The following is a 24,674-nucleotide window of genomic DNA, read 5'->3' on the forward strand; positions in this document are numbered from 1 at the left end:
AAGTGTACCAGGATTGAATTTTTAGTTTTAAAATGTGATTTTTCTTTAAAGTGAACAATCTCGGGAGCTTTTCGTTAAGGTTCCCTTAAAAAAAAACTTAACGATACTTGATTACATTTAACCACCACCTAATTATCGTCATTAAGGTTTCGGACGATAAGTAGATAACACCACATTAGCTAAAAATTCAGTACTTAAGTGCCATCATTCATTGTTTTAATGATCATTGAACAAAAGTTAATTGGATACAAATGGTTCTTAACACTCAAAGTTTTTGTGTTTTCTTCACCTTACTTTTCTTCACTTTGCTTCTTCTGTCACTGGTTTCTCGTGCCGTAGAAGTTCACGACATAACTCCGTTGCGACCGTTAGCTCAGGGACAAACTCTTGTCTCGGCAGGCAACGTTTTCGAGTTGGGATTCTTCAGTCCTAATAATTCTGCTAATAAGTACGTGGGGATATGGTACAAACATATACTTCCTCGAAAAGTCGTGTGGGTTGCCAACAGAGAAAAGCCTCTTGCAGTTACAGATACCTTGGCTGGTTTGACAATCAGCAGCAATGGGAATTTGGAGCTTGTTGCAGTTCTTTTGGACAATGGAAACTTTGTTGTCAAATTTAATGTAGGTGTACCAGCTGATCGGTACTTGTGGGAGAGCTTTCATTATCCTAGTGACACACTTCTACCGCGAATGCTTGTTGGTAATTTGGATCAATGGATCGACTCCCTATTGGAGAATCGGGCCGTGGGATAAATCAAAGTTCATCGGCGTGCCAGGAATGGATGATCAATATCGAAGTGGATTTAATCTCGAGGATAATGCGCAGCAGGGAACAAAGTATTTCTCTTTTAATTTGTTTGCTAAAACTATTGAAGCATTTATGGACGTCTCTTTCGAAGGTGTATTAAGGCTTATCTATACAAAACATAGCGAGAACTGGAAAACTTTCTGGGAAGCCCCAGCGGCAAAGAATCCATGTGACAAGTATGGAGCATGTGGGCCTTTTGGGGTTTGCAAATCTTCTGAATCTCCAATCTGCAAGTGTTTGAAAGGGTTCGTGCCGAAGTCACATGAGGAATGGAGCAGAGGAAACAGGGCAGAAGGGTGTGTGAGGCAAGCCAAATTGTTTTGTGAAAGTACCACAAGTCAGTCAGTTGCTTCGAGAGGAAATGAAGACGTTTTCGAAGATGTCAAGTGTAAAACTACCAGATTTTCATGAATTAATTTTGTTCTTGGATAGAGAAGAGTGCAAGATACAATGCCTAAGTAATTGCTCTTGCCTGGCTTACGTGTATGTTGACAACATCGGATGTTTGATCTGGTCCAATGAACTAATAGATATTCAGGAGTTTTCATCTAATGGAGAAGATATTTTTATTCGCCTCCAACACACAAAATCTGGTAAGTTATAATAGTGATTACGCAACAACTTAAATATGCAGTATCTTTAGTTTCTGTCTCATGCATTTCGTACTATAAATTCATTTTTTTCAGGTCAAGGAAAGCGAACAAAGTTAATTGCCGGCCTCTCGGCTATTTGTTTTATCAATTTCTTGGTTGCCATAGTGTACGTTTTTCACAGATTGCAAGCTAACCGAAGGGGTAAGAGAGAGATAATGATATAGAGGGGTAGCAGTTAAGCATATTTACTAGTTGCAAGCTTACTCTTTTGAGATTGGATCTTAACGATTGTTTATTTGATTGTTGTAGTTGCCAAATTAGGAAACATCAAGGCAACAGCAAAGTTTGAACATACTGATCTGAATGAAAATTCAAGTGGCGGCACTGTTCAAGAATATATAAGAGAACATGAGCGGTCGGAGCTATTCCTCTATAGGTTTGACAGCATATCAATTGCTACGAACAATTTCAGCATCCCAAACAAACTCGGGGAAGGGGGATTTGTGTTGGAGTATGTGGCCAAGTGGCCAACTTTTGGCTATAAACAATTCAAAAGAAAAAAGACACCATGATGATGTTTCTTTCTTGTTTTGGGGAAAAGAAAAGCACACTTTGTCTAAAGTTTTTCTTTGGTCCATGTGAGAAGTCACGGGTAGAAGAAAGGGTGAGAAATAAAAGCTCATTTTGTTTTAGAAAAGAAAAAGGAGAGAGCTGCAGAGCATTAGAAAAAATATAAAGGGTGCAGCAACCCTTCGTTGAAGAGAAGAAGAAAGTGCTCTTCTTTTTGGTTAGCAATCATCCATCATAATTGTTGTTGTAATAGCTTTAAGCTATATGTATAGAGAAGAAATTATACATTATATTTCTTTCTCTATTTGTTTATGTGGTGTGTGAGAGCTATTGGGTGTATTGGGTTATTTGGGTTGTGAGATTGCCAACACTTTGTAAACTCCCATTTGGTTGATAGTGGATTATTGGGTGAGCTCCTACTGCTCCGAGGACGTACTCCAGTTACACTGACTGTTGAGGAACCTCGTTAAAATCTTGGTGTTCTTTAATATTTTGTTCTTGCATTTTCATTTGATAAATTTCCTGTGGGTTAGCTTGAGTTGGTTCCATAAGGTTTGGTGCTGTCCTAGCACAACAATTGGTATCAGAGCACTGGTTGCTCTTGGGTACTATCTAGTTGCCAAAGATGTCAGACGGGCAAGATGAGAATCCTTTTGGAAGTAGCTCCGGGTTTGCAAGAACTACGGTGCAAAATGCAAAGTTCGAAGTGGAAAAGTTTGATGGCACAAACAACTTCGGGATGTGGCAATGTGAGGTCAAAGATGTGTTGGCTCAACAAGATCTACTTGCCGCTTTAGGAGAGAAGCAGAAAACTATGTCGAAGCCGGAATGGGAGAAATTAAATTTGTGGGCTTGCTCTTCAATTCGGTTATGCCTTGCAAAAACTCAGAAGTATTTTGTGATGCGGGAGACGGTAGCAAGTGTGTTGTGGTAAAAATTGGAAGACAAGTATATGACGAAGAGTGCAGAGAACCGGCTACACTTGAAGAAAAAGCTCTACCGCTTTCAATACAAAGAAGGTACAAAAATGATTAGACACCTTGATACTTTTAATAAGTTGATTGCTGACTTGTTAAATTTAGATGAGGATATTAAGGATGAAGATAAGGCCTTAATATTGTTGAATTCCTTGCCGGACTCTTATGAGCATTTTGTTACCACTATTATGCACGGTAAAGAAACTGTGAAATTTGAAGATGTGTCAAATGCCTTGATGAATTATGAAATGAGGCATAGAGATAAAAATCATGATAGTACCTCTGAAGCTTTATTTGTTAGAGGTAGATCATCGGAGAGGAAGTCATCTTCTAGTAGAAAAAAATCACAGTCTCGACCTAGAGGAAACTCTAAAGGTAGAAAACCTTTGGAAAGGGATGAATGTGCCTTTTGTCGTAATAAGGGCCATTGGAAGAAAGATTGTCCTAAATTGAAGACCAAAGGCAAAGAATGTTCTGAAGCTAATGTTGATGAGGTTGAAACAGATTTTTCTGATTTTGCTTTAACCACTTCCTCATCATTTGATTGTGCTACTAAGTGGGTGTTGGATACGGGTTGTACTCATCATATGACTCCTCACAAGGATTGGTTTTCAAGCTTGAAAGAGTTTGATGGTGGCGTTGTGTTCATGGGAGATGACAATCCTTGCACAACAAAATGGATTGGTACAGTTCGTTTGAAGTTGCATGATGGCATGGTTAAAGAGTTGACAGGTGTTCGGTACGTATCGAATTTGAAGAAAAATCTTATTTTTTTTGGTACTTTGGAATCCAAGGGTTTCAGGTTTCATTCAGATGGACAGACATTGAAAGTTACTTATGGTGCACTTGTTGTGATGAAAGCTCCTAGATGTGGCCATTTGTATTTATTGCAGGGAAATACTGTGACAGGTGAAGCATCTGTAGTCTCTGAAAATATGGGCACATCTGATTCAGATACTACTAGACTGTGGCATATGAGATTAGGCCATGCCGGTGAGAAAGCTCTACAAGGGCTTGTGAAACAAGGTCTTCTAAAAGGTGCCACGACTTGTAAGCTTGATTTCTGTGAGCATTGTGTCTTGGGGAAGCAAACTAGAGTGAAGTTTGGTACTGCTGTACATCAGACGAAGGGCATTCTTGATTATGTGCATTCGGATGTTTGGGGTCCTACAAAGACTCCCTCTTTGAGTGGTAGACATTGGTTCGTGACTTTTGTTGATGATTATTCAAGAAGGTCTTGGGTCTACACTATGAAGCACAAGAGTGAGGTGTTAAGCATTTTCTTGGGTTGGAAGAAAATGGTTGAGAACCAGACTGGGAGAAAGATTAAGATTTTGAGATCGGATAATGGTGGTGAATACACATCCGATCCTTTCTTTAAAGTTTGCAAAGAAGAAGGAATTGTGAGACATTTCAGTGTTCGGGGAACTCCACAACAAAATGAAGTTGCAGAAAGATTGAATCGAACCTTGCTTGAGAAGGTTAGATGTATGTTGTCTCAGTCGGGTTTAAGCAAGTCATTTTGGGCAGAAGCAGTTAATTATGCATGTCACATCATCAACCGGTTACCCTCAGCTGTTATTCAGGGTAAGACACCAATGGAGGTATGAACTGGAAAACCTTTTTCTGATTATGACTATATCCGTATTTTTGGTTCACCTGCATATTTTCATGTGACTGAAAATAAACTTGATCCTAGAGCCAAAAAGGCTATCTTTCTTGGTTTTAGTAGTGGTGTCAAAGGTTACAGGTTGTGGTGCCCAGAGATGAAAAAACTTGTAATCAGCAGAGATGTGACATTTGATGAAGAAAGTATGTTCAAAGACTCTGAGAAGAATGTGAAAGATGTCTAACAGGTGGAGCTTGAGAAAGTTGCCTCTGGTACTTCAAATCCTATTTCCGCTGATGTCGAAGCCACTACAAGTGAAGAAGTTGGAGACCATGAGGATGTTGAAGAAGTTGAACTTGAAGATTCTATTCAAGTTGAAGAGCAAGTTTCACCTCAAGAGTCTATTGCCAAGAACAGAAGAAAGAGACAAATTACCAAGCCAGCTCGGTATAGTGATTATGTTGCTTTTGCTCTTCCTATTATCACTGAAGAGATTCCATCCAATTTTGAGGAAGCTATTGAGAGTGAGGAGAATAATAGGTGGTGCAATGCCATGGGTGATGAGATGAATTCTCTCTTGAAGAACAAGACTTGGGAGTTAGCTAAATTGCCTAAGGGCAAGAAAGCTATCGGTTGCAAATGGGTGTATGCCAAGAAGGAAGATGCTAATGAGAAAAGCAATGTGAGATTTAAAGCAAGATTAGTTGCTAAAGGGTATGCACAAAAGGAGGGCATTGACTACAATGAAATATTTTCTCCAGTTGTGAAGCACTCCTCAATTCATATTATGTTAGCTCTTGTTGCACAATATGATCTTGAGCTTGTGCAACTCGATGTGAAGACGACTTTCCTACATGGTGATTTGAATGAAGAGATTTATATGTGTCAACCGGATGGGTATATAGTGAAAGGGAAGGAGAATTTGTTTTGCAAATTGAAGAAATCACTTTATGGCTTGAAGCAATCTCCAAGGCAATGGTATTTGAGGTTTGATAAATTTATGAGAGGCCAAAATTATTCTAGAAGTCAATATGATCATTGTGTGTACTTCAAGAAGTTGCAAGATGGGTCTTTCATTTATTTGTTGATATATGTTGATGATATGTTGATTGCCTCAAAGAATGTTGAAGAGATTGAAAAATTGAAGAAGCAAATGAAGAATGAGTTTGAGATGAAGGATCTTGGTGAAGCGAAGAAGATCCTTGGCATGGAGATCACTAGAGATAGAGAGAAGGGTTTGGTCAGTTTGAATCAAAGACAATACCTTGAGAAGTTGATTCGGAAGTTTGGAGTTCATGATTCAACCAAACCGGTTAGTACCCCTTTGGCTCCTCATTTTAAATTGAGTTCTTTACAGTGTCCTAAAACTGATAAAGAGAAGCTGCAAATGAAAAATATACCATATGCAAATTTGGTTGGTAGTTTGATGTATGCAATGGTATGTTCTAGACCGGATATTGCTCATGCAGTTGGCATGGTGAGTCGATATATGCATAATCCAGGTAAAGAGCACTGGCAAGCAGCTAAGTGGATATTGAGATATCTCCATGGTACTCGAGATGTTGGTTTATGCTTTGAGAGGGATGACTCTGGTATTGGTCATTTTGCAGTTGGTTATGTTGATTCAGATTATGCAGGTGATCTGGATGGAAGGAAGTCTACTACAGGCTATGTGTTTACTATGGCTAAAGGACCAGTTTGTTGGAGGTCCATTTTGCAGTCGTCTGTTGCCTTGTCTACTACAGAGGCTGAATATATGGCAGTTGCTGAAGCTATAAAGGAGGCCATTTGGATACATGGGCTGATTAGAGATTTGGGGGTTGATCAGAAGCAGGTGGAGGTACATTGTGATAGTCAGAGTGCCATTTATTTGGCTAAGTATCAGGTTCATCATGCGCGGACCAAGCACATAGATGTGCGTTATCACTTTGTTCGTGAAATTGTTGGTGAAGGGGAAATCATTCTTCAGAAGATTCCAACTAAAGACAACCCCGCTGATATGTTGACTAAGGTTGTTGGTGTAGCCAAGTTTGTTCACTGTTTGAACTTGGCTCACATTATGCCTATATAAAGAAGGCGTTGAGCAGTAGGAGTTTTGGAGCATTTGGCTCTGCATGAATTGTTCTCTTGCTAGTGTTTGGGAGTGTTTTTGTGTTGGTTGGCTTATCACGGTGATTTCGGAACTTGGCCAAGGTGGAGATTGTTGGAGTATGTGGCCAAGTGGCCAACTTTTGGCTATAAACAATTCAAAAGAAAAAAGACAACATGATGATGTTTCTTCCTTGTTTTGGGGAAAAGAAAAGCACACTTTGTCTAAAGTTTTTCTTTGGTCCATGTGAGAAGTCACGGGTAGAAGAAAGGGTGAGAAATAAAAGCTCATTTTGTTTTAGAGAAGAAAAAGGAGAGAGCTGCAGAGAAAAGGAGTGCAAGCTGCAGAGCATTAGAAAAAATATAAAGGGTGCAGCAACCCTTCGTTGAAGAGAAGAAGAAAGTGCTCTTCTTTTTGGTTAGCAATCATCCATCATAATTGTTGTTGTAATAGCTTTAAGCTATATGTATAGAGAAGAAATTATACATTATATTTCTTTCTCTATTTGTTTATGTGGTGTGTGAGAGCTATTGGGTGTATTGGGTTATTTGGGTTGTGAGATTGCCAACACTTTGTAAACTCCCATTTGGTTGATAGTGGATTATTGGGTGAGCTCCTACTGCTCCGAGGACGTACTCCAGTTACACTGACTGTTGAGGAACCTCGTTAAAATCTTGGTGTTCTTTAATATTTTGTTCTTGCATTTTCATTTGATAAATTTCCTGTGGGTTAGCTTGAGTTGGTTCCATAAGGTTTGGTGCTGTCCTAGCACAACAATTTGGCCCTGTTTACAAGGTGAGTTTGTATTCCTTCTCTCTCGGGGAAGGGGCATCCCAAACAATTTCAGCATCCCAAACAAACTCGGGGAAGGGGCATCCCAAACGAAAATTATTAGCTGCAAGAGACGCACAGGGATTGAACGGTTAATTTGTGGACTTATTGTAGGGTAAGCAAAAAGAAGGGAAAGAAATAGCAGTAAAGAGACTATCAAGTAACTCAGGGCAAGGCGTAGAAGAGTTCAAGAATGAGAAGCTGTTGATCTCCAAACTCCAACATAAAAATCTTGTTTGGATCATGGGCTGCTGTGTGAAACAGGAAGAGAAGTTACTAATTTACGAGTTCATGCCAAACGGAAGCTTGGATACTATTCTATTCAGTTAGTTTCACTCGACTTTATTCATGGCTGCAAGTTCTCTTTGTTAGCTGTCTTGTTCCGAATTGAATAATTTTTTGTACAATACATGGGATGCATGAGTGACACCATACCTTACATTTTGAATGGGTGCATTACTTAGATCCAAAGCTCCGATTGCTAGAGGGCTTCTTTATCTCCTTCACGATTCGTGTCTAAAGGTAATCCATAGAGATTTGAAGGTCAGTAACATTCTCTTGGATGAGAATATGAATCCAAAGATTTCAAATTTTGGATTGGCACGTATTGTTGAAGGGACACAAAATCTAGAGAATACTCACAAGGTTGTGGGAACACGGTAAGCACCATTTTTTTACATTTCTCCGAATTGTTCTCACATCACTCAGATTAGCGTATTATCATTCTAAACACAAGCCAGCTATTTTTGTCTGTTAAATACTAATGAGTTGCATGTGCAGGGGCTATATGGCTCCGGAGTATGCCATGGGCGGTATACATTCTGAAAAATCTGATGTCTATAGCTTTGGCGTTGTGCTGTTGGAGATTCTTAGCGGGATGAAGAATACCAGCTTTTATCACCATGAAAAACAGCTCGGCTTCCTAGCATATGTAAGTTCACATCCTAAAAATACTAATGTGAAATTGTATGCACTTTCTCTTTCGCATAGCTTAAGCAATCTCTATGAATTTTTCAGTCATGGCACATATGGAACGAAGGCAGGGGATTGGACTTAGTAGATGAAGAAGTTTTTCATAGTGTGGCTTTTTCAGTCCATCTTCGTACATTGCACTTTTTCAGTCCATCTTCGTACATTGCACTTTTATAGTGTGGCTTTTTTTTTTCCTTGTGCTTCAAGAAGTTTTTCATAGTTTCTTGGTGTGCTAAATTGATAAACCTTTTTTTTTTAATTAAAAAAGGAAAAGTGCACCGTGACTTTTTTGGAGTATTAATGTCTGCTCGTTTGCTGATTAATCTTACCGAAATGCTTTACACACCAATTAAACACATAGATAACTATGTTTAAAAGATAAAAGATATAAATATATAAATGGCACTTCATGCGTCCAGGAGCAGGTGGTCGATAGGCCTCTAATGCCATCTGTGGTTTTCATGCTGAGCAGTCCAGATGCAACAATGCCCCAGCCAAAAAGCCCAAGCCCTGGTTTTTGGCTAGGAAGGAATGCAGGTCAAACAGATTTGTCGTCATTCTCAAGCAATCCGGGAGAACCACTTTCCGATTCTGTAAACAAGTCACGATAAAAACATTAGACGGAGACACAGAAAAAACAGTGCATACGTCCGTGCACGATTTAATTTATTTATTTTTTTGTTACAATGGACGGAATGAAATCCTTTAACTTAGCCTAATCCTAACCCATATTTCCACTTACCCTCACCACTTGGGCTACTGCTAGGCACTTTATAAGCTTTAAGTTTTTCTTCAAAGAATCAAAGGGTATGACTTCACTTCGCAGTGTACATTATATGATTACACTTCACAGACAAACAAGATATACTGTGCAGATCATCTAGGGCTTTTAGTCACGCAAGAGTACAGAAACAGACTCAATTATAAGAGAAATAAAAAGAATAGAAGTTTGATAACTGTGCAAGCAAAAAAGCCTGAATCATTATCGAGCTTGAAATTTAGTTATTGTCAAGTCGTTTATAGAACATGATTCCTTCGAAACTGATGGATCAGCATTACTGCAGGGTTTGCTTCTGAATACAAACGCAGGCTGCTTAGGACCTGGAGGAGATGCTTCGCCACTCAACATGAAAACAACAGCTGCCATGGTTGGGCGGTCCTCTGGATCTTCTTGCACACACAAAAGGCCAACCTGAATGCATCTCACGACTTCCTCGGACTGATATGACTCTAATGACGAATCCACAATTTCTAAGGCTCTGTCTTCTCTCCACAGCTGCCAAACCTGCAGTTGACAGTATTTCATTTGAGACAAGGCATGAAAAAGTACGAGGGGTAGATTGCAACAAAAATTTGTGTTTTTTACATGTCCTATCAAGTTCATGGAATGATCCTCCTGATATAAACCGTTGTTTTTCTTGCTGCTTACAATCTCCAATAAAATGATCCCAAAACTAAAGACATCCGACTTTGTTGAAAATCTCCCAAACACTGCATACTCTGGTGACATATAGCCACTGCATATGATGAAAAGAAAATGTTAAAGCCAAATAATAGTTTATAGTTAAATTGATTATGTAATGTGAATATTTGGTGATTCATTCCATCAATAAATGTTTGAGCACAAGTAAAATTCTTACTATGTTCCAACAATTCTGTTGGTCTTGTCCTGCAGTTGGTCCCCCTGGAATATTCTTGCCATTCCGAAATCTGAAATTTTCGGGTTCATCTCAGCATCTAGAAGAATATTGCTGGTTTTTAGATCCCTATGGATAATCCTAACTCTTGAGTCCTGGTGAAGATACAGAATCCCACGAGCAACCCCGTTGATGATTTCAAAACGCTTATCCCACTCCAACAAGGACCTTCTTCTGTGATCTGCACAATATATTTCTCTTTATGTAAATACATGTTATATATCTCACTATGAAGCTTCGAGTATATTCGACATCATTTTAGAAACAGTATGAACAAATGAATCTTTTGCTATAGACATACCGAAAAGAAAGTAGTCCAAACTTTTGTTTGGCAAGTGTTCCAGGACTAATATCCTTTCTTCTCCCTTTACACAACAGCCTAAAAGTTTCACCAGATTCCTGTGTTGAAGTCTCGCTATCAGCGCAACTTCATTTTTGAATTCTTTAACCCCTTGTCCTGAAGTTCTTGACAATCTTTTCACAGCAATAATCTGACCATTTGGTACCTGGCCCTGAAGCAATGAATCAGTATTACTATTACTAATAGGCCTTCATGCTTTAAAATGACAAAAAAAAAAAAAAAAAAAAACAGTCGGAGACTTGAAGAAACAGAACAAAATTATACTGCTCAAAAGAAATCATACAGTTATAAATTGTGCAGGACTTCTAAATTGGGATTTACCTTATAAACAGTGCCAAAACCCCCTTGGCCAAGTTTATTAACGAGCGAGAAGTTGTCTGTGGCCACTAGTATGGTGCTCAGGTCGAAATATTGCAACTCAGGGTGTCTCCTAGTTTCCTCAAGTTCATCTACCTCCACGTAGTCTGTGCTATCACATAAACCAATTGTATACATTCATTTAGATGAAATCGCATTGCTTTTATTTAGATCAAACCGTTAAACAATTCAGAGGGGACAACTAGTTCTCATACCTTTTGTTTTGCTCTTTTTCTTATGCCGCCAGCAGGCAAACACAATGATTAGTACCAATGCCACCAGTACCGAAACTATTGGAATAACCAGAGCGCCCCTCCGTCTCAAAAAAACTTTTGATTTGCTGGTATGCTTACCTACACATTCGAGTTGGACAAAGGATTAGAAAACCATGACAAACAGAACTAGTAAGGACACCTAACCAGACCAGCAAAATCACTACCTAATTCGATTTTGTCCACGCGAACATATAAGTCTCCTCCCAACTCTGTGCGCACTAAAATGTCCATCAAATCATCGTACCATGTCATGCAATCAATCCGCCCTTCCGACCCTATGCTCATATACGCAGAGCATGAACAATTGCTTAAGCACGCTTGCTCACATTCTTTATCACTCATGCTTTTAACCAACTGTGCTTCTATCGATGCATCTGGATCTTTCACTCTTTGAAACGTCACGAACCCGTCCCCATTCCCACATTTCAAGCCCCCAATTCGCTTACTCACGCACCCATCCGACCCATTTCTCTGATTCCAATTATTTACAGATTTCGGTTCATACCCAGGTAAACACTCACACTCAAACAGATTAACATTGTCAGGGCTACATATGCTGTTAGCACCACACTGTCCGTACTTGTCACACCGATATTTTGGTGCAGCGAAAGTTTCCTCCCACTGATCATCAGCATCACTCCATTTCAGCTGCTGAAACAATCCATAATCCCTCAACACCGCTCGTGCTACAGAACCGTTTTCCCTCGGCGTAAAATAATCGTACATTTCCTCATCATTGCTTACAAAATTCGGCCACACCCCGGGATCAGCTCTCCAATACTTGCTCAAACCCTTAAACACAACAATTAGAGGGGTGGCGGTTGAATTGGAAACTATCCTGAAACTGTAGTCCCCGGTTCCAGGGTTGTTTTCGGAAATCCAAGATGTCAATTTCAATTCCAACCCACTTTTCCAATTGAACCCAATTTTCATTCCTGGAAGTAAAGTGTCAGTTGGGTAATCAAAACTCTGCCAAATAAAGCCCTCACTTTTATTTTCCTGGAAAAGCACTAAATTTCCAGAATCTAAAAGCTGAGCTACAAAAGTGCTTCTGGTTTGGACATGGACAGACACATTCGTTGACCAAATCAAAATATTCCCAGCAGCAGAGAGAACCAGATTTCCGTACCTGTTAATTGCTAGAACTCCGGAACTATCGTTGACGGGGGTGTCTCTGTTTGCCACCCAAACAACTGTTTTTTGAGGTTGATCTACATACCAGATACCGACGTACGTGGAACTACTGGAGTTGTCGGGGCTGAAGAATCCAAGCTCAAATTTTCTGTCTTTGGAGACTAGAGTGTCGCCGTCTTTGAGCTGTTGGTTGAGTGCTATGGTGTCAATGGATGTGCAGAATGGCATAAGGAGGAGGAAGAACAGAAACAGAGGCTTGAAGAATAACATTTTTCTTCTGGGGATTTGGGATTTCGCATCTACGATGAATTTCTGCTGCTTATTTGAGTGGACTAGTTTACCCGGCAACTGGCAAGCATGGCTCGAGTCAAAGAGACTTTGGATGTTGACAGTCATATCAGCTTCGTCGAAGAATAATCGGCTGGAGTTTTGTGCTTCAATAGGTTTTATATTAGGTTTGTCTCTAACACTAGTAATTAGGATTTGAATGAGAATTAAGGCTTGGGATCTCTGGTTGTGTTCTCCAACATAATCATCTGTTGATTATATTGTAGTGCCCTCGTTTTGAATAAGTTGACATTCAAAACCGACACAATTCAAATGACACCGCTATCTAATAATGTCCCTCAGTACTCGCCTCTTGTGTTTCATAATGCCACTCGACTTAGAGCTTATTCTAATTCCCACAATTTTATCATTATTTGACTCAAATGTTATATTGACTATAAGACAGAATTTCTCCTTTGACTACCAAAACGAACATAAGGTAATGTGCGTTTGAACGATTTAAACCATTTGAGATTAATAATCCTTAAATATTAGGTGATAAGCATTGGGCTACGCAACTTATAGTTCAAGTAATTAAGAACATATATCAATACACGATGACTTTCTATTTCATCACCTCCCTCGCATATATTTCATATTTTCGGAACTATGGATATAGGTCTAGCAAGTTATTGGACCGAAACCAGAGCAACCGATAGATTTGTCAACCATGGGCCGACTTTTCGAATGGGTAGTAGCTTTTGTTTTTGAGTCTGAAAGGATTTGGGCTTCAGGCCGTGTGCCACCATTTTCTCCAACAAAACAAATAAAACCACAATAAAAAGGAAAATTACTCATGAAGGTGTGATGTCACATCAAAAAATTACTCATGTGGAGGGTTCATACTACAAATCAAATCTTTTGTATATCAAGTTTCCATGATATGTAAATGAATAACACTAATGTGCAAGCAAAAATCGCCTGCATCGTTATCGAGTATCGAATTTATTTATTGTAAGTCGTTGATAGAGTATGATCCTTTTGGAACTGACAGATCAACAGCATCGCCACATGAATTGTTTCTCAAAACAAATGCACACTACTGAGGAGATGGAGGAGATGCTTCGCGGCTCAACATAAAAACAACAACTAACATGGATGGTCTCTTCTTCGACACACAAGAGGCCAACTGGAATGCATCTCATGACTTCGTCAGGCGCGAATGACTATCCACAAATTTTAAGGCTCTGTGTTCATGCCACAGCTGCCAACATTAGACGGCGACAGAGAAAAACAGTGCATACGTCCGTGCATGATTTATTATTTTTTTTGTTACAATGGACGGAATGAAATCCTTATACTAACCCATATTTCCACTCACCCGCACCAACTGGGCTACTGCTAAGCACTTTATATGCTTTAAGTTTTTCTTCAAAAGGTATGACTTCACTTCGCAGTGTACATTATATGATTACACTTCACAGACAAACAAGATTTACTGTGTAGATCATCTAGGACTTCTAGTCAAATAATAGTTTATAGTTTATAGTTAAATAAATGTTAAGTGCTATGGTGTCAATGGATGTGCAGGTGGCATGAGGAGGAGGAAGAGCAGAAACAGAGGCTTGAAGAATAACATTTTTCTTCTGGGGATTTGGGATTTCGCATCCACGATGAAGAATTATCCTGATATTTATCTTTTTCTCTTGGAATTTCTGCTGCTTATTGAGTAGAGTAGTTTACCCAGCAACTGGAAAAATTGCAATTTGGGGTGTCTCCTAGTTTCTTCAATTTCTTTAATTATTGAATAAATTATAGCAATGGCCCCTTAACTTTAATCAAATTGTAGCAATGATCCCTCAATTAAAAATTCATTACCATTAGTCCCTTAACTTATCAAAATGTGTAGCTATAGTCATTTTCATCAATTTCATCAAAATTTTGTCAAAATAAGTTATGCTGGAATGACTATTTATACAATTAGGGTCCCTCAACCCATCAAAGTGTGTAATTATGGTCATTTTCGTCAACTACATCAATTTTTTTGTCAAAACAAATTATGTTGGAAGGACCATTGCTACAATTGGGTTAAAGTTAAGGGACCATTTCTCCAGTTGAATTAAAGTTGAGAGACCAATGATAATGAATTTTTAGTTGAGGAACCATAACTGCACGTTTTGATGAGTTGGGGGCAAGGTATAAAATATCGATGATATCAGAAATATCGATAGTCTAAAAACACAGAAATTTCAATGGAAATATCAGGATATTATCGATATCGATAAAAATTGAATAAAAATCACCGAAATTGTAAGAAAAACTTGGAAATTTTTATTGAAACTTTGTACGATGTTTATTTAGTCAATTATCTATTAGTTTATCACAAAAAATTGGAAGAAAATGCATTGCATGATAGATATAACTGATTTAAGTTGATTATATAGCGAGCTGGTAAACATTGTGCGTGTAGAAAATATGTAAATTAATGAAAGAAGTTTAAACACACCATAATCATTTATATATAATGAATTAGTACAATATTTTGCACTTTATACATTGCATGGTAAGATATATGAGTGACTTAGCAAGGTCTAAAATATCGATGATATCGGAAATATCGAAGTCTAAAAAAATATCGGTAGTCCAAAAACACGGAAATTTCGATGGAAATATCGGGATATTATGGATATTTTAGACCATGGTTGGGGAACCAATGGTAATGAATTTTTAGTTGAATGACCATTGTTCTAATTAAGTTAAAGTTAAGGGATCATAGCTACAATTGACTTTGGTACCTATACATTGACAATGTTGGTAATGTTGGTAATGTGATCATAGCAAGTTCGAAAAAATGGAAAGACTAAGGAGAACAATATAACAAAAATAAATAAAATCAGAATTATTGCAACAAGAAAGATACTTCAATATCTTAAAATTTCTACGTCATCTGAGCTCAAACTCCCAATCGCTTAGACCGGATCCGTATTCACATTATTGCTTAAAAATTCGTGTTCTGGTTGCCTACGCATGTATAGAAATCGCACATTGCTTTCTAACGCATTGCCGGTATGTCATACAGAGGCCAACAAATGCTGCGGTATATAACAATTAACTAAACCGTGACATGCCAAGAGTATAGAAACAGACTCAATGGGAATAAAAAGAATAGAAGTTTGATAACTATGCAAGCAAAAGAACCTGCATCATTATCGAGCTTGAAATTTAGTTATTGTCAAGTTGTTTATAGAACATGATTCGTTCGAAACTGATGGATCGGCATTACTACGAGATTTTTTTCTGAAGACAAATGCAGGCTGCTTAGGAGCTGGAGGAGATGTTTCGCCACTCAACATGAAAACAATGGCTGCCATGGTTGGGCGGTCCGCTGAATCTTCTTGCACACACAAAAGCCCAACCTGAATGCATCTCATGACTTCCTCGGACTGATATGACTCTAATGACGAATCCACAACTTCTAAAGCTCTGTCTTCTCTCCACAGCTGCCAAACCTGCAGTTGACAGTATTTCGTATGAGACCAGGCACGAAAAAAGTAGGAGGGGTAACTTGCAACCAAAATTTGTGTTTTTTACATGTCCTATCAAATTCAAGGAATGATCCTCCTGATATAAACCGTTGTTTTTCTTGCCGCTTACAATCTCCAACAATATGATCCCGAAACTAAAGACATCCGACTTTGTTGAAAATCTCCCAAACACTGCATACTCTGGTGACATATAGCCACTGCATATGATAAAAAGAAAGAGTTAAAGCCAAATAAATAATAATAGTATTATAGTTAAATTGAATGTATGATGTGAATATTTGGTTATTCATTGCATCAATAAATGTTTGAGCATAAGTAAATTCTTACTATGTTCCAACAATTCTGTTGGTCTTATCCCGCAGTTGGTCCCCCTGGAATATTCTTGCCATGCCGAAATCTGAAATTTTCGGGTTCATCTCAGCATCTAGAAGAATATTGCTGGTTTTTAGATCCCTATGGATAATCCTAACTCTTGAGTCCTGATGAAGATACAGAATCCCACGAACAACCCCATTGATTATTTCAAAACGCTTATCCCAATCCAACAAGGACCTTCTTCTGTGATCTGCATCAAGATATTTCTCTTTATGTAAATACATGTTATATATCTATACATCATTTCAGAAACAATATGAACAAATGAATCTTTCCTCTAGGCATACCAAAAAGAAAGTAATCCAAACTTTTGTTTGGCAAGTGTTCCAGGACTAATATCCTTTCTTCTCCATTTATACAACAGCCCAAAAGTTTCACCAGATTCCTGTGTTGAAGTCTTGCTATCAACACAACTTCATTTTTGAATTCTTCGACCCCTTGTCCTGAAGTTCTTGACAATCTTTTTACAGCAATAATCTGACCATTTGGCAAGTGGCCCTGAAGTAACGAATCAGTATTACTATTAGGCTTTCATGCTTTAAAACAAAAAAACAAAACAAAAAACAGTCGGAGACTTGAAGAAACAGAACAAAATTATTGTATACTGCTTAGAAGAAATCATTCAATTGTAAAATGTGTAGGACTTCTGAATTGGGATTTACCTTATAAACAATGCCAAAACCCCCTTGGCCGAGTTTGTTAATGGGTGAGAAGTTATCTGTGGCTGCTATTATGGTGCTCAGACTGAAATATTGCGACTCAGGGTGTCTCTTAGCTTCCTCAAGTTCATCTACCTCCGCATAGTCTGTGCGTGCTATCACATGAACCAATTGTAGACATTCATTTAGATGAAATCGCATTGCTTTTATTTAGATCAAACCGTTAAACAATTCAGAGGGGATGACTACTTCTCATACCTCTTGTTTTACTCTTTCTCTTTTGCTGCCAGCAGGCAAACACAATGATTAGTACCAATGCCAGCAGTACCGAAACTATTGGAATAGCCAGAGCACCCCTCCGTCTCAAAAAACCTTTTGATTTACTGGTATGCTTAGCTACACATTCAAGTCGGACAAAGGATTAGGAAACTATGAAAAACAGAACTAGTAAGGACACCTAACCAGACCGGCAAAATCACTACCTAATTCAATTTTGTCCACGCGAACATATAAATCTCGTCCCAACTCTGTGCGCCCTACAATGTCCATCAAATCATCTTGCCATGTCATGCAATCCAGCCGCCCTTCCCACTCTATGCTCATATACGCAGTGCACGAACAATTGTTTAAGCACGCCTGCTCACACTCTTTAGCACTCATGCTTCTGACCAACCGTGCTTCTATCGATGCATCTGGATCTTTCACTCTTTGAACCGTCACGAACCCGTCCCCATTTTCACATTTCAACCCCCCAATTCGCTTACTCACGCACCCATCTGACCCATTTCTCCGATTCCAATCATTCACAGATTTCGGTTCAAACCCAGGTAAGCACTCACACTGAAACGCATTAAAATTGTCAGGGCTACATCTGCTGTTAGCACCACACTGTCCGTACTTGTCACACCGATATTTTGGTGCAGCCCAATATTCCTCCCAATGATCATCAGCATCATTCCATTTCAGTTGTTGATACAATCCATAATCCCTCAACACCGATCGTGCTACAGAGTCGCTATCATTCGGAACAAAATAATAGGACATTTCCTCATCATTGCTCACAAAAGTCGGCCACGGCCCGGGATCAGATCTCCAATACTTGCTCGAACCCTTAAACACAACAATTAGAGGGGTGGCAGTTGAATTGGGAACTACCCTAAAACTGTAGTCCCCGGTTCCAGGGTCCTTTTCGGAATTCCAAGATGTCAATTTCCATTCCAACCCAGTTTTCCAATTGAACCCAACTTTCATTCCTGGAAGTAAAGTGTCAGTTGGGTAATCAAAACTCTGCCAAATAAAGCTCTCACTTTTATTTTCTTGGAAAACCACTAAATTTCCGGAATCTAAAAGCTGAGCTACAAAAGTGCTTCTGGTTTGGACATGGACAGACGCATCCGTGGACCAAATGGAAATGTTCCCAGCAGCAGAAAGAACCAGAATTCCGTACCTGTTAATTGCTAGAACTCCAGAACTATCGTTGATGGGCTTGTCCCTGTTTGCCACCCAAACAACTGTTTTTTTCAGGTTGATTTGCATACCAGATTCCGACGTACCTGGAACTACTAGAGTTGTCGGGCCCGAAGAATCCCAACTCAAATTTTCTGTCTTTGGAGACTATAGAGTCGCCGTCTTTGAGCTGTTGGTTGAGTGTTATGGTGTCAATGGATGCGCAGAGTGGCGAGAGGAGGAGGAAGAACAGAAACAGAGGTTTGAAGAACATTTCCCTTCTCGGGATACGGGATGCGCAGAGTGGCGAGAGGAGGAGGAACAACAGAAACAGAGGTTTGAAGAACAACATTTCTCTTCTGGGGATTCGGGATTTCGCATCCACGATGAAGAATTGTCGCTGATGTTTATGTTTTTCTGTTGGAATTTCTGTGGTTGTTTGAATAATTTGGCCGGCAACCGGCAAGCTCGAATCAAATCAAGGAGAGTTGGATGTTGACAGTTAAATTGCTAATCAGTTGCGTCAAAGTTGATTATTGATTTTTTCTTCAATAATACCTTGACTCTGAAAAATAGTAAGATCTCCAACTCAAAATTCTTTGTTTTCGAATTACAGGATTTTGTAGAAACTCTTACTTAAGATAATAGAAACTCCTAGGAACTTCTACTCACTACTCAAAACCATAAACCACTATGAATCATTATGTAAAGATCATATTCGTAAAAAATGAATTAAAAATAAGTTCGTTTAGTCAATTTATTGTAGGAAATACATAGACAGTTTCTAATACTTTTACCAATTTCGTTCATCTGTTTTTATACATTTTAATGACTAAACAACTTTAATAAATTGCTTTTTTGTAAAGACAATCTTTATAAAGTTATTTATAAAAATAATGATTTCGATTTTAAACATGAAATTCTATAACTCGGCCACAAACAATTTTGAATAGAAAATCATACTTATCCTTTAAGTAGCCAAATATTATTCGTTTTTCTTATGATGTTCCAATGACTCTGTTGGTCTTATCCTGCAGTTGATCCCCATTGAAAATTATTGCCATACCGAAATCTAAAATTTTTAGGTTCATCTTAGCATCTAGAAGAGCATTGCTGGTTTTTAAATCCCTATGCATAATTCTAAGTCTTGAGTCCTGATGAAGATACAGAATTTCACGAGCAACCCCGTTGGTGATTTCAAAGCGTTTTTTTTCAATCCAACAAGGACCCTTTTCTGTGATCTGCATTGAGACGAGAGGTTTGGTTTTTATGTAATCATCATGTAGTATATTTTAGCAGAGACTTCAAATATATGCTTCTTTACTTTTGGACATACCAAAAGGGTGGTGTAGGGCTGGATTCAGTTCAAATCAGTTCGGTTTTTTACCAAAATCGAAACCGAATCAAAATTTCGGTTCGGTTAATTTTTTTTCGGTTCGATTTTTTCATAAAATTATTTTATTTTTTTAATCTGGATATTGACATGTTATTTAGCTGCCCTAAAATCATTCCTAAAAATATAATAACGTTTAGACCTTAAACTTGATAAAATAGGGTGATAAATATTACTGAAACCTAGCTACTAGAACAAATGAATATCTAATCAAGCCATTTTCATGACTACCTGGAACAGTAGGCTCTTTTTTTTTTTTTTTGGAGAACCTCGGCGGTACGAGGGAAATTTATTGATAAGAAAAAAGAAGATACACCTAGACAGGGGGGACATAAACCTAACCCCTCATAGAACAAGAGAAAAGAAATACAAAAAAGGGGGGGACATGCACCTTACCCCTTTTGAGAAAGGAAATACAAAAGAGGGGGGGACATAGACCGTACCCCTCTTGGAAAAGAAAATACAAGGAAAAGACTGGGCGGACATAAGCCCAAACCCCTCTAAAAACCTAAAAGGTAATAACCTGCAAGACAAGCTGCAAAACAAAAGGGAATCCAAAAAGGTTAGGAAAAGAAAGGAGAACACACATCAAGAAGAGGAGACAAACCTGTAGGTTGGCATGCCCAAGAAATCTGAGTGCTGAGGAGGAAGGATCTCTATAGGGGGAGTGGAGTGCCAAACAAGTGAAGATGATAGAAGCCCTAAATTGGCTAATTTGTCAGCAACAACATTCCCTTCTCGAAAAATATGAGAGCAACGAAAGACCATGTTCTGCAAATGGAGAGTACAATTGTTCCAGCGTGTCTGGAGTGACCAAGGGAGAGAGAAAGATCCAGAAGCAAAACATGATATTACACTAGAAGAGTCGCTTTCAAGCCATAAATTTTGCCAGCCCCGCGCGTGGGCCAATTCGACAGCAAGGATGACAGCATGGAGCTCCGCATAGAAAGAAGTACGATGACCCAAGCTTAGGGAGAAACCACCAAGAAAATAACCTGCAGAGTCACGAAAAACCCCGCCACATGCCGCAGGACCCGGATTACCTTTAGCAAGGCCATCAGTATTCACTTTAACCCAAGAAAAATGAGGGGGGTGCCAAAGAACAGGGACAATAGAAGGAGCTTTACAGGAGTTAGGCGATATTCCAAGAGAAACTAAAAGTTGCCTATCCAAAATGCCTCGTACATGGCCAGGGGTGAGAGCTCCAACCTGCCTAATCCAGGCCGAGGTAGAGCGGCATAGACGTGAGAAGGAGGGAGGTTTGCCTTCAAACTTCACTTTATTACGCATCTTCCAAATGGCCATTAGTAAGAAAAACCCTGAAGCTAGCCAGACATTGCGAAGATGAGGAGAAAACCGATTTGACAGAAAAACAAGCCAAAGATCAGAGAGGGAGCCCGTAGGTGGAATAATAGTGCCAAATTGGGTAGCTAGCCAACGCCAAGCACATTGTGCAAATTCACAGCTAGAAAATAAGTGATCAATAGATTCAGAATTCTTGTGACATAGTTGGCATATTGGAGCCAGCGGGATGCCTCGGCGCTGAAGTTGATCCTCCGTTGGGAGCTTGTTGAATAGAATCTTCCAAACTAAAATAGAGTAACGAGGTGGGATGAAAGGACGCCAGATAGTGGAAGCCCAACTCTTAACAGGGAACCGATGGCGAACAATTTCATAGCCATCGGAGAACGAAAAAACACCAGATGTAGAAACTTCCCAAATTAAAACGTCCTTATCCTCATCAATTGGAAGAGGCATTTCTAAAATCTCATTAGTTAGGTCTGGGAAAGTAGAAGAAAAAAAAGAAGGAATAACCCATTTTCCCATACGAATAATATTTGAGACCTTAGTACGAGATAAAGAGGGAGCAATCTCTGTTGCACCAACGACGTCCACAATAGGCTTATCCAGCCATTTATCAACCCAAAGGGAAGTAGTAGAACCATTTCCAATCACCCAACGACAATTCTGAAACAAGATATGAAGAATGGATTTAATACCAGGCCATATAGAAGATCGCTTATAACTACAAGAATATAGGCGACCATGTAGCTTGAAACGTTCCCGAAGATAAATATTCCAAGGGGAATCAGTAGTAATAATAAGCCATCCAAGCTTTAAGAGAGCAGTAGTGTTAAGAGAGCCAAGATCACGCAAACCCAAACCACCTTCATTCTTCGGAGCACAAATCTGACGCCAAGAAACGGTAACAGACTTCTTGGAGGTTACGTCACCAGACCATATAAAATTGCGAGCACATCTTGAAAGAGGCCTTAGCAAGGAAGAAGGCCACTTATAGACGGAAAAGCTATGCAAGAGCATACTTTGAAAAACTGATTGAGTGAGTTGAACTCTTCCTGCCATAGATAAAAGTTTCCCCTTCCAACCAGTTAACTTCGCTTTAGCTTTATCTGCCAAGGCTTGAAGATGACTCCTTTTAGGCTTGCCACAGAAGATTGGAACTCCAAGGTAGACAAAAGGTGCTTTGCCTTCTTTGAAACCCAAGTAACTCTCAACCACAGCTTTGCGATGCCTTGAGGTAGAGCCCAAGTAGAAAGTACATTTTGCCTTATTGATAAATTGACCAGAGGCTCTACTATATCTATCGAAGAAACCTTGCAAATTACGCAGAGTGACACCATCACTTCTACAGAAAATGAATAAGTCATCTGTATAAAGAACGTGAGAAGGAGAGATACAACCTCTTGGAGCAAAAGTTGGCTTAGTAAGCCCATCAAGTTGAAGACAACTCAGGCCCCTTGATAAAGCCTCCTCAGCTAGACAGAAAAGTAACGGAGAGAGAGGATCCCCTTGGCGCACTCCTCGGGAACAAGAGAAAAAACTATGTGGGGAACCATTAATTAGGATGGACAATTTAGCAGATCTTAAGATGGTAGAAACCCAGTCTATAAAACAAGTGGAGAACCCAAAGTTAGTAAGCACCCGCAATAGAAATGACCAATCTAAAGTATCAAAAGCCTTAGCTATATCAACTTTGACTCCCATATTGCCACCACGAGTTTTTTTGTCAAGCACATTGAAACATTCTGAAACAAGGCCAATACAATCTGTGATACGTCGGCCAGGTATAAAAGCAGCTTGATGCGGAGAAATAATGCGTTGAACAACATGAGAAAGACGAACTGCCAAAATTTTGGGAATAATCTTAAAGAGAAAGTTTGCCAAAGCAATAGGTCTAAAATGAGTCATGGAAATAGCGTCTTCCACCTTCGGAATCAAAACTAAGAAATTACTATTGCCATTGGGGTATAACCAATTTGATTGAAAGAATTGCTTCACAAATTGAATAACATCAAAGCTGACAATATCCCAACAGTGGTGATAGAAAAAACCTGGAAAACCATCTGGCCCTGGCGCACTGGAAGCACTTAATGAGAAAACTGCCTCCTTAATTTCCTCATCAGTAGGTAATGCAGATAAGAGATCATTTTCAGAGTCTGTGACCATCGGCTGGATGACTTCACAAACCTCATCAATACCTGAAGGGGTGAAAGAGGAGCCGAACAAATTCTGATAGAAATTAACAATATGGTTCTCAATTGCCAGCGGGTCAGTAAGAAGATTGTTTCCATCATGAATAAAACTGATATGAGAGCTGGAAGATTTAATACGAGCATAGGCATGAAAGAAAGAAGAATTTCTATCCCCTTTAGTTAACCACTTAACACGAGCTCTATCTTTCCAAAATGCCTTCTGCATTTGGAGAGACTCCATTACTGTGGTCTTGGCGACAATCTCCTCCTCGAAAAGATCATTATTTATACCCTCAGTTGAAATTCTTTGTTGAATCATAGAAAGATTATGCCGAGCATTAGCCACTCTATTATGGACGTCACCAAAGACCGAAAAATTCCATTGGCGCAAGCAGGTTTTTAGAGCTTTCAATTTTTGCAGAATGATAAACATAGGACAACCATAGACAACTGTATTTCTCCAGTAATGAGTTACAGTTTCTCGAAAAGATGGATGTTGAACCCACATTGATTGAAAACGGAAAGGACGATGACCACTGCTCAAAACTCTAGAACCAGAGAAGATAAGGGGGTTGTGATCTGAGACTACCTTTGGCAATGCTATGCATTTAGAGTGGGGCCAAGAATCAAACCAGCTTATATCACACAAGGAGCGATCTAACCTTCTTTCAGTGCGACCACGTGACCTCCAGCCATTAGACCATGTAAAGGCTGCCCCAGATGTGTTCAAGTGGGTAAAGTTACAAGTGTCAGACATATTACTAAACTGAGCGCATGAAGGTTGGGACGGTCTGCCTCCTCCCATCTGCTCGTGGGCGCCCAGGATAGCGTTGAAATCGCCAATAGCCATTCATGGAACTTGTGTTTGTGGGCGCAGAGAGATAAAATCAGCCCACAAGTCTCTTCTTTTGATAGGTGAAGTGCTTGCATAAACAAATGTGAACTGGCTTGGGATATGGTCAAAAGTACAGCGAACCGTAACCTGTTGATCAGAGATAGAAATAACTAAAGGGTATGCACAAGCCGAAGATGTTAGTAACCAAAGGTTGGAAGCAAGAGTTCCTCTAGAATTAAAAGTAAGAGCAGATAGATTTAAAGAATCCCAATAAGCAGCTGAAATAGAATTAAAAGTCACCATGGGCTCCGCAATGCAAACCAAATTCGGGTGATGCAACCGACAGATGTTAGAGAGCTCCGTCCGAGAGTCATCATTACCAATG

The 24,674-nt window shown here is 39.2% G+C and overlaps 3 protein-coding genes and 1 pseudogene across 4 annotated transcripts; 2 read left to right on the top strand and 2 right to left on the bottom strand.

The window, feature by feature from the left end:
• The first annotated feature begins 780 nt into the window (after nt 1-780).
• Nucleotides 781-1,975, top strand: LOC103411524 (G-type lectin S-receptor-like serine/threonine-protein kinase At1g61480). Its single transcript, XM_029103604.2, has 4 exons — nt 781-1,106; nt 1,243-1,403; nt 1,497-1,604; nt 1,713-1,975. The coding sequence occupies exons 1-4, from the start codon at nt 781-783 to the stop codon at nt 1,973-1,975; spliced, it is 858 nt and encodes a 285-aa protein (XP_028959437.2).
• A 6,291-nt stretch (nt 1,976-8,266) lies between these two features.
• On the top strand, nt 8,267-9,062 carry LOC139196289 (receptor-like serine/threonine-protein kinase SD1-6). The gene is made up of 2 exons (XM_070821979.1): nt 8,267-8,410; nt 8,871-9,062. The coding sequence occupies exons 1-2, from the start codon at nt 8,267-8,269 to the stop codon at nt 9,060-9,062; spliced, it is 336 nt and encodes a 111-aa protein (XP_070678080.1).
• Nucleotides 9,063-9,280: 218 nt separating this feature from the next.
• LOC139196586 (G-type lectin S-receptor-like serine/threonine-protein kinase At1g11410) lies at nt 9,281-12,802 on the bottom strand. 2 transcript variants are annotated; one of them, XM_070822864.1, is made up of 8 exons: nt 12,271-12,572; nt 11,306-12,076; nt 11,082-11,219; nt 10,831-10,973; nt 10,450-10,660; nt 10,092-10,329; nt 9,818-9,968; nt 9,281-9,736 (listed from the first exon to the last, which is right to left on the bottom strand). In XM_070822864.1, the coding sequence occupies exons 2-8, from the start codon at nt 12,072-12,074 to the stop codon at nt 9,434-9,436; spliced, it is 1,953 nt and encodes a 650-aa protein (XP_070678965.1). In that variant the 5' UTR covers nt 12,075-12,076; nt 12,271-12,572; the 3' UTR covers nt 9,281-9,433. The 2 variants fall into 2 exon arrangements, with proteins under 2 accessions (XP_070678965.1, XP_070678964.1); XM_070822863.1 differs by having other exon boundaries at nt 11,306-12,802.
• A 2,897-nt stretch (nt 12,803-15,699) lies between these two features.
• On the bottom strand, nt 15,700-19,116 carry LOC103411525 (G-type lectin S-receptor-like serine/threonine-protein kinase RKS1; annotated as a pseudogene).
• Between the last annotated feature and the right edge of the window lie 5,558 nt (nt 19,117-24,674).

The sequence above is a fragment of the Malus domestica genome, chromosome 05 (genome assembly GCF_042453785.1).
Source record: "Malus domestica chromosome 05, GDT2T_hap1".
Taxonomy (NCBI): domain Eukaryota; kingdom Viridiplantae; phylum Streptophyta; class Magnoliopsida; order Rosales; family Rosaceae; genus Malus; species Malus domestica.

Bases quoted from the DNA above. Each gene is read 5' to 3' on its own strand.
- LOC103411524 (XM_029103604.2), top strand. From the start codon at position 781: ATGGATGATCAATATCGAAGTGGATTTAATCTCGAGGATAATGCGCAG. The intron at 1,107-1,242 runs GTGTGTGAGGCA...GTTCTTGGATAG, and splicing joins AGAGGAAACAGGGCAGAAGG to AGAAGAGTGCAAGATACAAT. The intron at 1,605-1,712 runs GTAAGAGAGAGA...TGATTGTTGTAG, and splicing joins ATTGCAAGCTAACCGAAGGG to TTGCCAAATTAGGAAACATC.
- LOC139196289 (XM_070821979.1), top strand. From the start codon at position 8,267: ATGGCTCCGGAGTATGCCATGGGCGGTATACATTCTGAAAAATCTGAT. The intron at 8,411-8,870 runs GTAAGTTCACAT...TCATGCGTCCAG, and splicing joins AGCTCGGCTTCCTAGCATAT to GAGCAGGTGGTCGATAGGCC.
- LOC139196586 (XM_070822863.1), bottom strand. From the start codon at position 12,671: ATGACTGTCAACATCCAAAGTCTCTTTGACTCGAGCCATGCTTGCCAG. The intron at 10,661-10,830 runs GTAAATCCCAAT...TCATTGCTTCAG, and splicing joins GTTTTGGCACTGTTTATAAG to GGCCAGGTACCAAATGGTCA. The intron at 10,330-10,449 runs GTATGTCTATAG...TATATTGTGCAG, and splicing joins TTTGGACTACTTTCTTTTCG to ATCACAGAAGAAGGTCCTTG.